This window comes from Tachysurus fulvidraco, chromosome 17, assembly GCF_022655615.1.
Source record: "Tachysurus fulvidraco isolate hzauxx_2018 chromosome 17, HZAU_PFXX_2.0, whole genome shotgun sequence".
Classification (NCBI taxonomy): domain Eukaryota; kingdom Metazoa; phylum Chordata; class Actinopteri; order Siluriformes; family Bagridae; genus Tachysurus; species Tachysurus fulvidraco.
The window spans coordinates 2,890,558-2,901,713 of record NC_062534.1 but is presented as its reverse complement, the minus strand read 5'-3'; the positions used below and the strand labels follow the sequence as shown (position 1 = coordinate 2,901,713).

The 11,156-nt window shown below is 32.9% G+C and overlaps 1 protein-coding gene and 1 long non-coding RNA gene across 2 annotated transcripts; both read right to left on the bottom strand.

Moving 5' to 3' along the window:
- Positions 1-436: 436 nt before the first annotated feature.
- Positions 437-1,911, bottom strand: LOC113646077. The gene is made up of 4 exons (XR_003441352.2): positions 1,791-1,911; positions 1,000-1,573; positions 858-880; positions 437-688 (listed from the first exon to the last, which is right to left on the bottom strand). It is a non-coding gene; the product is annotated as an uncharacterized LOC113646077 (long non-coding RNA).
- A 6,259-nt stretch (positions 1,912-8,170) lies between these two features.
- Positions 8,171-9,938, bottom strand: LOC113646062. The gene is made up of 6 exons (XM_027152072.2): positions 9,876-9,938; positions 9,380-9,745; positions 9,136-9,246; positions 8,959-9,048; positions 8,838-8,875; positions 8,171-8,574 (listed from the first exon to the last, which is right to left on the bottom strand). Exons 1-6 carry the CDS (start codon positions 9,919-9,921, stop codon positions 8,428-8,430), a joined length of 798 nt encoding a protein of 265 aa, XP_027007873.2. The 5' UTR covers positions 9,922-9,938; the 3' UTR covers positions 8,171-8,427.
- Between the last annotated feature and the right edge of the window lie 1,218 nt (positions 9,939-11,156).

Here is an 11,156-nt window from a genome sequence, read left to right as displayed (position 1 = left end):
ATAGTTAAATGATTTATTTTTATATTTATTATATTTATTTATTTATTTATTATATTTATTTATTTATTTATTTATTTATTTATTTATATCTTTGTTTATTTTATTTCTTTGGCTGTAGTGGCTCAGTGGTTGGACTACTGATCAGAATGTTGTGAGTTTAAACCCCAGGTCCACCATGTTGCCCCTCGTGGGTCCCTGAGCCCTTAACCCTCAATATTTGTTAATCTTTATTTTTATATTTTATAGAAGTTATTACCTCAGACGTTTGACTTTTTTTTTCACATTTATTAATTTCACATTTTACATATATTCAAAAAAAAAAAAAAAAAAAAAAATAAAAAAATATATATATATATATATATATATATATAATATATATATATATATATATATATATATATATATATATATATATATAAATTAAAAAAACATCCCTTTTTTTGCAAATACATCTGGATACACAGATTTGTATGTCACATTTAATTGATTATTTATAATCATTTGGAAGATATACAATAACAACAACAACTACAACAACAACAACAACAAAAACAACAACAATTATTATTATCAGTTTTTTCATATATTACAGTTTCATATACGTCACTTCGGAGTGCACCGGATTGTCTGACAAGCAAAATTCACTTCTCTTCAATGCTGCATAAGTCAAAGTGTTGAAATGTGATTTCTAAAAAAAAAAAAAAAGATTCATTCATAAAATATGTCTTAAATTGTACAGAGCAACAGATCATATTAAAGTGATATTATATTAAATATAAATTATAAGTAGCAGTACATGAATGTACAAGCAAATACAGTAAAATGGTGTAGATTAATGACTATAATCTAAAACTTACCTTCCTACTTTCTGGAGAAATCACTATACAGAAGAAAAAATAAAACTGTTAGTCATTTTTACAGAACTTAACTGATTAACATTAATCAATAGTTATAAGCACAAGTATTTATTATGATTTATAAAGCTATAAGAAATGTCACCTGTGTCATGTCGTGTGTCGGTGTTAGTGTTGTCTCCATGCGGTGTTGGTTCACACACCACTGAATTATCACACAGAGCTGCTTTAGATGTTTCAGCGTTAACACGCTCACATAGAAACGCTTATCACGACACGTCACTAAAAACTAAACCTGAATATCTTTGAAGAATGTTGAGAATGTTGATGAAGAATAAAACGTTACAACATTTAATCAGTCCCATCATTCGTTTCAGTAGAAATCCTACCTTTCATTTGTACACGAGTTCCATCAGTAGACACGAGCGCACAGTAATATGTGGCTTCATCACACATTGTGGTGTTTAAAATGGTCAAATTGAAGCAGTGTCCGAACCTTTTAATTTGAAAACGAGAATTTTGGAATTCTTTGTAAAACTTTTCTCTGGCAGTGTTAAATAATCTGACTATAACCTGAGGCTGTTTTGTGTTTTGTTGCTTAAACCAGATAATGTCTCCGTTTTCTGTTCCTAAAACACAACATTGTAGAGTAGCCGAGGCTCCGATATTCACACCGAGCTTTTCTTCAGCCTGATAAACATCTGGATTTGGGGGGGATTCTGTAGTAACACAACGTTTATCAGACTCGACTTTATCTAAAATAAATAATTATGCAATAATGCAATAATTAGGTAAAGAAAACAACAAATAAAATTAACATAATATTTTAGACATTTTAAAAGATTAGTGTTAGATTAACTAGCATCAGTAATTAGTTTTAGACTTATAATTCATCCTAACGAGCTAACAAACAGAACGAAATAAAAAAATACTCACACATTGTCCAAAAGAGCAATCTGAACAAAACTGAAATCCAGAATCGAGTCATTTTATGTTTCCTTTATATCTCATTTATCAGCAGATTATGAATCTGACACATGGAAGGATGTCATTTATACTCCAGCTGGTCTGTAATAAACACGCCCCAAAATATACCATGTGATTTGGTCTATTTATAATAAATGGAAATAAAGCAAACCACACAGAGTTTTTACACAACCACAGCTCACCTGCTTCAGCTAAAGTGGTTTGTGTGTCTTCTTACATCTAACAGAAAACATGAGAAGTTTAGTTCAAGTCCATCATCATTTTTGAGAGTTGAAAGTTTTATTTATTTATTTAAAAAAAATAAAATAAATCTTGAATAGTCAAATGTACTAATTCACTAAAAAATTACCGTTGGGGTGAAAAAAAAAAAAAAAAAAAAAAAAAAAAAAAAAAAAAAAAAAAAAAAAAAAAAAAAAACAAAAAATGCAAAAAATGAAGAAACACACAAATCACTAAAAATAAAAAAACAAACAAAAAAAAAAAAAAAAATATAAAAATATAAATAAAAAAAAATATAAAAAAACAAACACACACACATATACACATACACAACAACACATACACACACACACACACACACACACACACACACAAGCACACACACATACAAACAAACAAACACACACATATACACATACACACACACACACACACACACACACACACACACACACAAACAAACACATACACAGACACACACAATCACACACACAAACACACACACAAACACAAAATCACACACACATACACACACAAAGATACAAACAAACAAAACACGTATACACACACAACATACACACACATACACACAATAACACACAACAAACAAACAAAACACAAACAGAAAAAAGGACAAACACAAACAAACAGAAACAAACAAAAACACAGACAAAACACAAAACACAAAAACAGAAACGACAAAACACAACACAAAAACACACAAAAAGGAAAGACACACAAACACCACGCACAGCTACAAACAACCACCGAGAAACCACAGACAGATAACACCAGACAAACACACACACCCACATACACACACTCAAAAGACAAACACAAACAAACAAAACAAAACGGAGAAACATACAACACACAGCACAAGTATAGCACGATGACAAAAGACAAAAATACATACACACAGCGCTACACATACATCAGAAAAACAAAAAAAGTATAAAACAAAAACAAAAGGAAAAGAATAAAAACAGAGCATAAAACGCAAACAAACAAAAAAGCTGCAGATAGAAGAAACAATACAAAAAGAAAAAATAGAAAGACACGACAAATGAAAACAACAAACATACAGCGAGGAAAAATAAAACAACGAGAAAACGAGAGAGATAATGAAGACACAGATAAAGAAATATACAAAAAATAACAAGAAAAGAGATAAAAACAAACAAAAAAAGAGAAATACAAAGACACTGAGTAATACACAAAAGAAACAAAAGATATAACAAGTAAAAAGATATAAAAACAGTAAAATATGAAAAAGTAAAGAGAAAAATACAAAAATATAAAGACTAGGAGATACAAAAGAGTATACAAAAGTACATAAACACACAAAAACAAAAAAACAAAAACACAAAAACAACTCAAGGAAACACACCAAAAATAACAGAAAAACACCAGACGAACAGACAGAAACAAAACAGAATACATACACGCACAAACAACACAAAAAACGCAAACGCAAAACACCACCAAACCACAACACATCAACAAACTCAAACACGAAAAAAACACACACAATCACACATACAAACACACACTCACAAACACACACACAACCACGTATACACACACAAACAAACACACACACACACACACACATACACACAAAAACAAACACAAAAAGACACACACACTCACAAGCAAACACACAAACACACACACTCACACACACAAACACACACATAATCAAACAGACACACACACACAAACACACACATACACATACACACAATCAAACACACATCTACACACACACAAACTACACATAACACACAAAAACACACATAAACCACACACAAACACAAATACACACACACAACACACACATACAACACAATCCACACTTCACAAACACACACACATACACACACAAACACACAGACATCTAAAAAACTACAATGCAAAAAAGAATAAACAACACAAAAAAACCACACGTATAAAACCACAAACAAAAAAGTACACACAGGAGACAAACACAAACATAACAAACACAATCAACACAACAAAACGGAAAACAAATACACACAAACTACACAAACATGCAAAACACACATAAACACACCCCCCCACCAAACACATCACCCCACCCACCAAAACACACCACATACACACACACACCCCCACAAACACACACCACACCACATCACACACCAATCACACCCCTACACAACACACACACCCCACACCTTTATCCCCACAAACAAACACACAAACACGTATACACACAAACAAACACACACATACACACACACAATCACACATACAAACTGAAACACAAATACACACAAAAACACACACACAAGCAAATACACACATAAACACACGCACAGATACACACACAAACACACACACACACACAAATACACACACAAACATACACACACAAACACACACACACACACACAATCGCACACACATCCACACACACAAAGTTACAAACACACACACAAACACGTATACTCACACAACAAACACACACATACACATACACACAATCACACACACACACACACATACAAACTGAAACACAAACACACACACAGACACACACACACACACACACAAAAACACACACACAAGCAAGTACACACAAACACACGCACAGATACAAACACACACAAACACAGATACACACACACAAACACACACACACCCATACACACACATACACACACACACACACACACACACACACAAACTCACTGTTCAAAGCTATTTTGTGTATATATTCTTTAGTGTTTTGTCTGTTTGCACAGTTTGCACTGTTTGCACTGTTTGCACTAGGTTACACACAATGCACTTCATGTGGCTAGTAAATCTTACTTTAAGTCCTTAAATCTGGGTTGTTCTTTGTAGCTCCATAGTCCTAGAGAAACGTCACATTTCATGATGTACTGCAGCAGCTATATATGCTTTATATGACAATAAAAGCTTCTTGTCTTGTCTTGACTTGACCCGATGCTGCTGCTCTGTAGGCTAAATCTCCATTCCTTTTGATTGAAGGTTTGTGATGTAGGTGGCGCTGCAGTGAAACTGGAGACAGGATGTCTGAGCAGCCCAGTGTACAGCTTCTCCAGCACAGTCCTAACCACACCACAGAGACTTCTGCCTGCTAGCATGTGATAAGAGACACTGCAGCATTTAAGCCACAACCAACAGACTCACTAACAGCTTCTTTATTAGTCATGAAAAAGTCATAGACCTTCAGGGCTCAGATGGGTTAATAAAACAAGCCCCGCCCCCTGTTACTATAAAGATCACATAGCTTTACATAGTGTTGAATCCGACACACTTCCTGTTTTGTTACATACATTTTATATCAACACTTTTTTATTTAATTGCTTGTACATTTATATTTTTTTATTCAAAGTCCAGAGTCATACAGATCATACAATAAAATCAACACAAAGCACAACACTGTCGTCATATAAAAGAGTTTTACAAAGTTCTCTGTCTTTTAGGTTATTAACAGGAAACAGAAAAAAAGACTAATATTTAATATGTGCAAATTTATTTAATATGTATAATTACAAGCTTAATGTATACAGAATTAAAATAATCAAATGAATTAATTTATTACTGTATACAGCAATTTTGCTGCTATATATAGACTTTACTGACTCATACTGAGTTTTAAATATTTAAAATATTTAATAATCTTGTTGTAATTAGACTTTTAAAATGAAAAACAAATAAATTTCCATGTAGTCAAGATATTTAATTTGCTAAAACATGATCACTGTTTTTCTCGTGAGTTTCACTGTGTTATGAATCATCTACGTTATATCTTCTATCTTATATCTTACAGTTGTATTCACACTCGAGTACACACACTCATCTGATGATCCAGTTTTTCTTTCTGCAGCTTTGACTTTCTTCTTGGAGAATTTCAAAGCTGCGTAATTCAGTGTTTCAGCTTCAGTTTCCTGATAAATATAAAAAACATAATAAAAAATCCACAGTACACAATAAGCTAAACAGTCTGTGGTGTCAAGATAAAAGTTTGGGATTGTTGTGTAAAGCTGATCAAACTGACTGTATGAATTATATCTAGAACATAAAGGAGGAAAAATATCTGAATGTAGAGACATTTTACAAGTAAAAAAATTAGAAATGAGACTCATCATAAATAAAGCAGACACAGTGATATCTACAGAAAGAACAGAATTATCTGTAGAGTATATAATAGTGAAAAGATCAGTATTTATTTGTACACATACCTGCATTGTTCCTGGAGAATCTTCAATAGAAGCGTTTACTATGAATTCAGAAACACACCAATTATTTTAATGAAAAAATAAAAAAACTCTACTTGTTATCTGATGACAAAAACACTTACTTTTATCAGCTTTTCTTCTCCTCAGTATGTAATAAGTGAGACAGAAGATCAGAAGTGCGCACAAACCCAAAGCCGATCCCAAACCGATCACTGTCCGATGTAGAGATCTGATCATTTCTGATTCTGTTATTTCACCACATTATATTTAGATTAGTACAAAACACTGACATCTCACCTGTGTTGTGTTGTGTGTTGGTGTTAGTGTTGTTTCCATGCAGTGTTGGTTCACACACCACTGAATGATCACACAGAGCTGCTTTAGATGTTTCTGATGCAATAGTAACATGATCACCTATAAACATTGATCAGGATTCACTTAGTAAAAGTCTGTAACTCAGTGTTGTTGAAGAAAACACAGTTAACATTTCACTACTTCACTATTATTTATCTTCCAGGTTGAACATGTTAACAGTCATCAGGAAAATATCACTACATTAAACCAGGAGCTTAAACATTCAGAATCAACTCAGAATCCTACCTTTAATTTGTAAATAAGTTCCATCTCCAAACACAAGGTTGGGTAACGTCACTGCACAGTAATACATGGCTTCATCAGACTGAGTGACCATTAAAATTATAATACTGAAGCAGTTTAAAGATTTTTCTATTTTAAAACGAGACTCTTGGAATCCAGTGTAAAAAATTTCACTATCGCTTTTATACACTGTGACTACAATCTGAGGTCTTTTATTCTTTGGTTGTTTAAACAAGTCTATTATTCCAACTACATTCTGAGAATCATAACAACACTGTAGAGTCGCCGAGTCTCCGATATTCACACTTAGCTCTTTATCAGGCTGATAAACTGGTGGCATTGTTGGAGATTGTGCAGTAACCCAGTGTCTACCAGGATGGGGTGTGTCTAGAAACACAAATGCATCAATAATAATGTTGCTAATAATATTTTTTAACAAACAGGAACATGAATAATAACCTTAAAAAAAAAACAAAAAAAAACAAACAAGAATCAAGACATAAATGTTTAAGCTTGTACTTCACTTACACATGATGCTGAAGATCAATCTCAAAATCCAAAACATGTCCATTTTTAATTTACTAGACTTTCTACATCTCATTTATGAACAGAATACGACATGAATGAGATAGAAGACTACTTATAGACTAGAGACAGGCTGTACTGTGTACACCCAGAACACCTGTGATTGGTTGTTTTAGGCTGAGAAGCGATCACATGGTATTCTGATCTACACCACAGTTTTTTTTCCTCATCTTTGTGTTGAAGATAAGACAGAATGGAAAATGTGGTTTAGTGGTTTAGTCACAAATGTAACATCTAATCGTTGTTTATTTAAATCATTCTCAGTTAGTACAAAGTCTCTCATAAAGAGTAAGGATTATTTTGGGGAACGAAGAGTTCAAAACATTTGTATTTCATTATATTTCAGTAGTATTACATTGTATTTCAGTAGTTTTATTACTAAAGGCCCGATTCGTGTTCAGATTACAGATGGCTTCAGTGACTAGTTTACTTTCATACCTACTGTATTGTAATTATTATTTTTTTCAGAATACTGTTAAAGTGCATTAGATTACTTAATAATATTGTTTGTACGTTTATTGTTAAAGAAAAAAGCATACAAATGATCTCCACAAAGTGCAACTTTTTTTTTTCCGTTACAAATTAATATTAATAATAGGACAGTTGAAAGAAAAAAAGAGAGAGAAATAATGAAAGTTAAGAGTTCTATTTATTAATGAACATTTGTACAGAAGTAAAACATGTCGCATGGAAATAAACAAACGACAAAAAAAAACCTTCTTTAATCTTTCTTACTATGATTTTTAAAAAAAAAATTTCTTCTGTTTTTCTTCTGTCACATACATCAGTGTTGCTTCTAGAATTTATCTGTAAGTTGTTGAATTATGTAAAAAAAAATGTATTAACAAAAACGGTAATAAATATAAGAACCATTAATTAACCACAGAATTTTATGATGCCATAAATGAGAATATAATTTTTTTTTCTTTAAAGTGACGTACTGTAACCGTGTGTTATAAATTATTTCTGTTCGATCTTTGAGTTTTATTCACATCAGAGTACACACACTCATCTGAAGAACCTGCTTTTCTTTTCCCGGCTTTGTTTTTCTTCTTGGAGAACTGCAAAGCCGCATAATTCAGCGTTTCTTCTTCGGATTCCTGAATTAAAATAAAACAATTCAAAATCATTAAAATAATAATAAAACATTAGTAATTGCACCATACACACAAACTAACACTTTAATATCATTAAACTGACTGTATAAAATATATTCAGAACAAATAACGAGTAGAAATGTTTCACATACAGAAAAAAGACTCGTGTGATAATTGCAAGCGATAACTACAAAAAAATACAGAATTACACACATATTATTGTATAAAGCCAATACTATATTGTTGTTATTTTTTAGCACACGTACCTCTCTTATTACTGGGGAATCTTCTATAGACGATGTCACTATTAATACAGAAGCACATTTATTCATTTTGGAAATGAAAATAAAAAATATGAAATTATTATCTGATGACAAAAACACTTACTTTTATCACCTTTTCTTCTCCTCAGTATGAAATAAGTGAGACAGAAAATCAGAAGTGCGCACAAACCCAAAGCCGATCCCAAACCGATCACTGTCCGATGTAGAGATCTGATCATTAATCAATACCGTTATGAGCACAAGTATTTATTATGATTTATTAAGCTATAAGAAATGTTACCTGTGTCGTGTCGTGTGTCGGTGTTAGTGTTGTTTCCATGCGGTGTTGGTTTACACACAACTGAATGATCACACAGAGCTGCTTTAGATGTTTCAGTGTTAACACGCTCACCTAGAAACGTTTGTCACGACACGTCACTAAAAACTAAACCTGAATATCGTCGAAGAATGTTGAGAATGTTGATGAAGAATAAAACGTTACAGCATTTAATCAGTCCCATCATTCGTTTCAGTAGAAATCCTACCTTTCATTTGTACACGAGTTCCATCAGTAGACACGAGCGCACAGTAATATGTGGCTTCATCACACAGGGTGGTGTTTAAAATGGTCAAATTGAAGCAGTGTCCAAACCTTTTAATTTGAAAACGAGAATTTTGGAATTCTTTGTAAAACTTTTCTCTGGCAGTGTTGAATAATCTGACTATAACCTGAGGCTGTTTTGTGTTTTGTTGCTTAAACCAGATAATGTCTCCGTTTTCTGTTCCTAAAACACAACACTGTAGAGTAGCCGAGGCTCCGATATTCACACTGAGCTTTTCTTCAGCCTGATAAACATCTGGATTTGGGGGGGATTTTGTAGTAACACAACATTTATCAGACTCGACTGTATCTAGAATAAAAATACAGAAAACAACAAACAGATTTTGCATTTTTCTTACAAATATATTTCGGTGCTAAGAAATCATCTTAAAGTGAACAGAACAGGAATTTAAAACAAAACAAACACAACAAAAACTTACACTTGGTGCTACACAGGAGCAGAACTGAAATCCAGATCCGTGTCATTTTACCAATCCGTTTTAAATTCCTTTTATCATCAGATTATGAATCTGCCTGAAGCAAATATTTCCTTTATACTAAAGCTGGTCTGTAATAAACACGCCCCAAATGATACCATGTGATTGGTTTCACAGCCAAACAGAATGGCATCGTCTCTCACCAAACCACATCACAGGTTTATTTGTCCTCTCATGTGTAGTGGAAAATTCATTGCAGTTTATTTTTAAGCCTTGCTATTGACCTGGTTAAAAAAAAAAAAAAAACAACAACAAAAAAAAAAACGCTGCTGGTAAGGTTATTGTTAAAAATGGAAGAAGAGTAGGTTATAAACCACTGGGCTCTAACTGATGTATTACTGACAATGTGAAAGTTTTTTTAATCGATCGATATGTAGAAGGAAATATGAATATTATAAAAATATTTCTCATGTTCCAAGTTAGTGCTTTGTAAAACAAACAAACAAACAAACAAACAAACAAACAAATAAACAAACAAATAAATAAATAAATAAATAAATAAATAAATAAAAGATAGAAAAGATAAAAAGGAAATATAATACCAAGGAATTCTGAAATTTGTGCAAATATTTAAGAAATTATACTTTTCACTCAAGTTTCTGTCAGTACATCAGTATAATGAAAAATAAAATAGGGGTCCCAGAGCGAATCATCTGTTTCCACTTAACTTCCTCTACTCTCGCACCACTTACCTTCATGTCCTCTTTTAACACATCCATATATCTCCACTTCCTTCAAGCCTTCCTCTTGATCTCTTACCTGGCAGCTCCATCTCCAACCTCCTTCTACCAATATAACCATCTCTCTTCTCTCTACATGTCCAAACCATCTCAATCTAGTCCCTCTGTCCTTGTCCTCAAAAACACACAACCTGAGCTGACCCTCTGATGTGCTTGTTCCTAATCCTGTCTATCTTCGTCACTCCTAACGAGAACCTCAACATCCTCATCTCTGCTACCTCCATCTCTGCCTTTAGTCTCTTCCTCACCATTGTCTTCTACACCATTTAGGGAGCTGAACCTAAATGTGATTAAAAATAAAAATACCATGCTGACGCTGATGACTCCTTCAATACATGTTACAGAAACTGTAATACATCCCAGAAGTCCTCTATAAACAGTGTCGTTGAACACAATGAACTTCTCTGTCTGCTCTGTGACAGGAAACAGATCAGTTATTAAAGGCACCGAGGACTGTCAATAAATTATGTGTGAACATGTCAGA

What these genes read in the sequence shown, in the direction of transcription:
- LOC113646062 (XM_027152072.2), bottom strand. Translation starts at nt 9,921, where the DNA reads ATGACACGGATCTGGATTTCAGTTCTGCTCCTGTGTAGCACCAAGT. An exon ending in CGACACACGACACGACACAG is followed by an intron (nt 9,049 to 9,135) that starts GTAACATTTCTT and finishes TACATCGGACAG; the next exon opens with TGATCGGTTTGGGATCGGCT. An exon ending in ATTCCCCAGTAATAAGAGAG is followed by an intron (nt 8,575 to 8,837) that starts GTACGTGTGCTA and finishes ATTTTAATTCAG; the next exon opens with GAATCCGAAGAAGAAACGCT.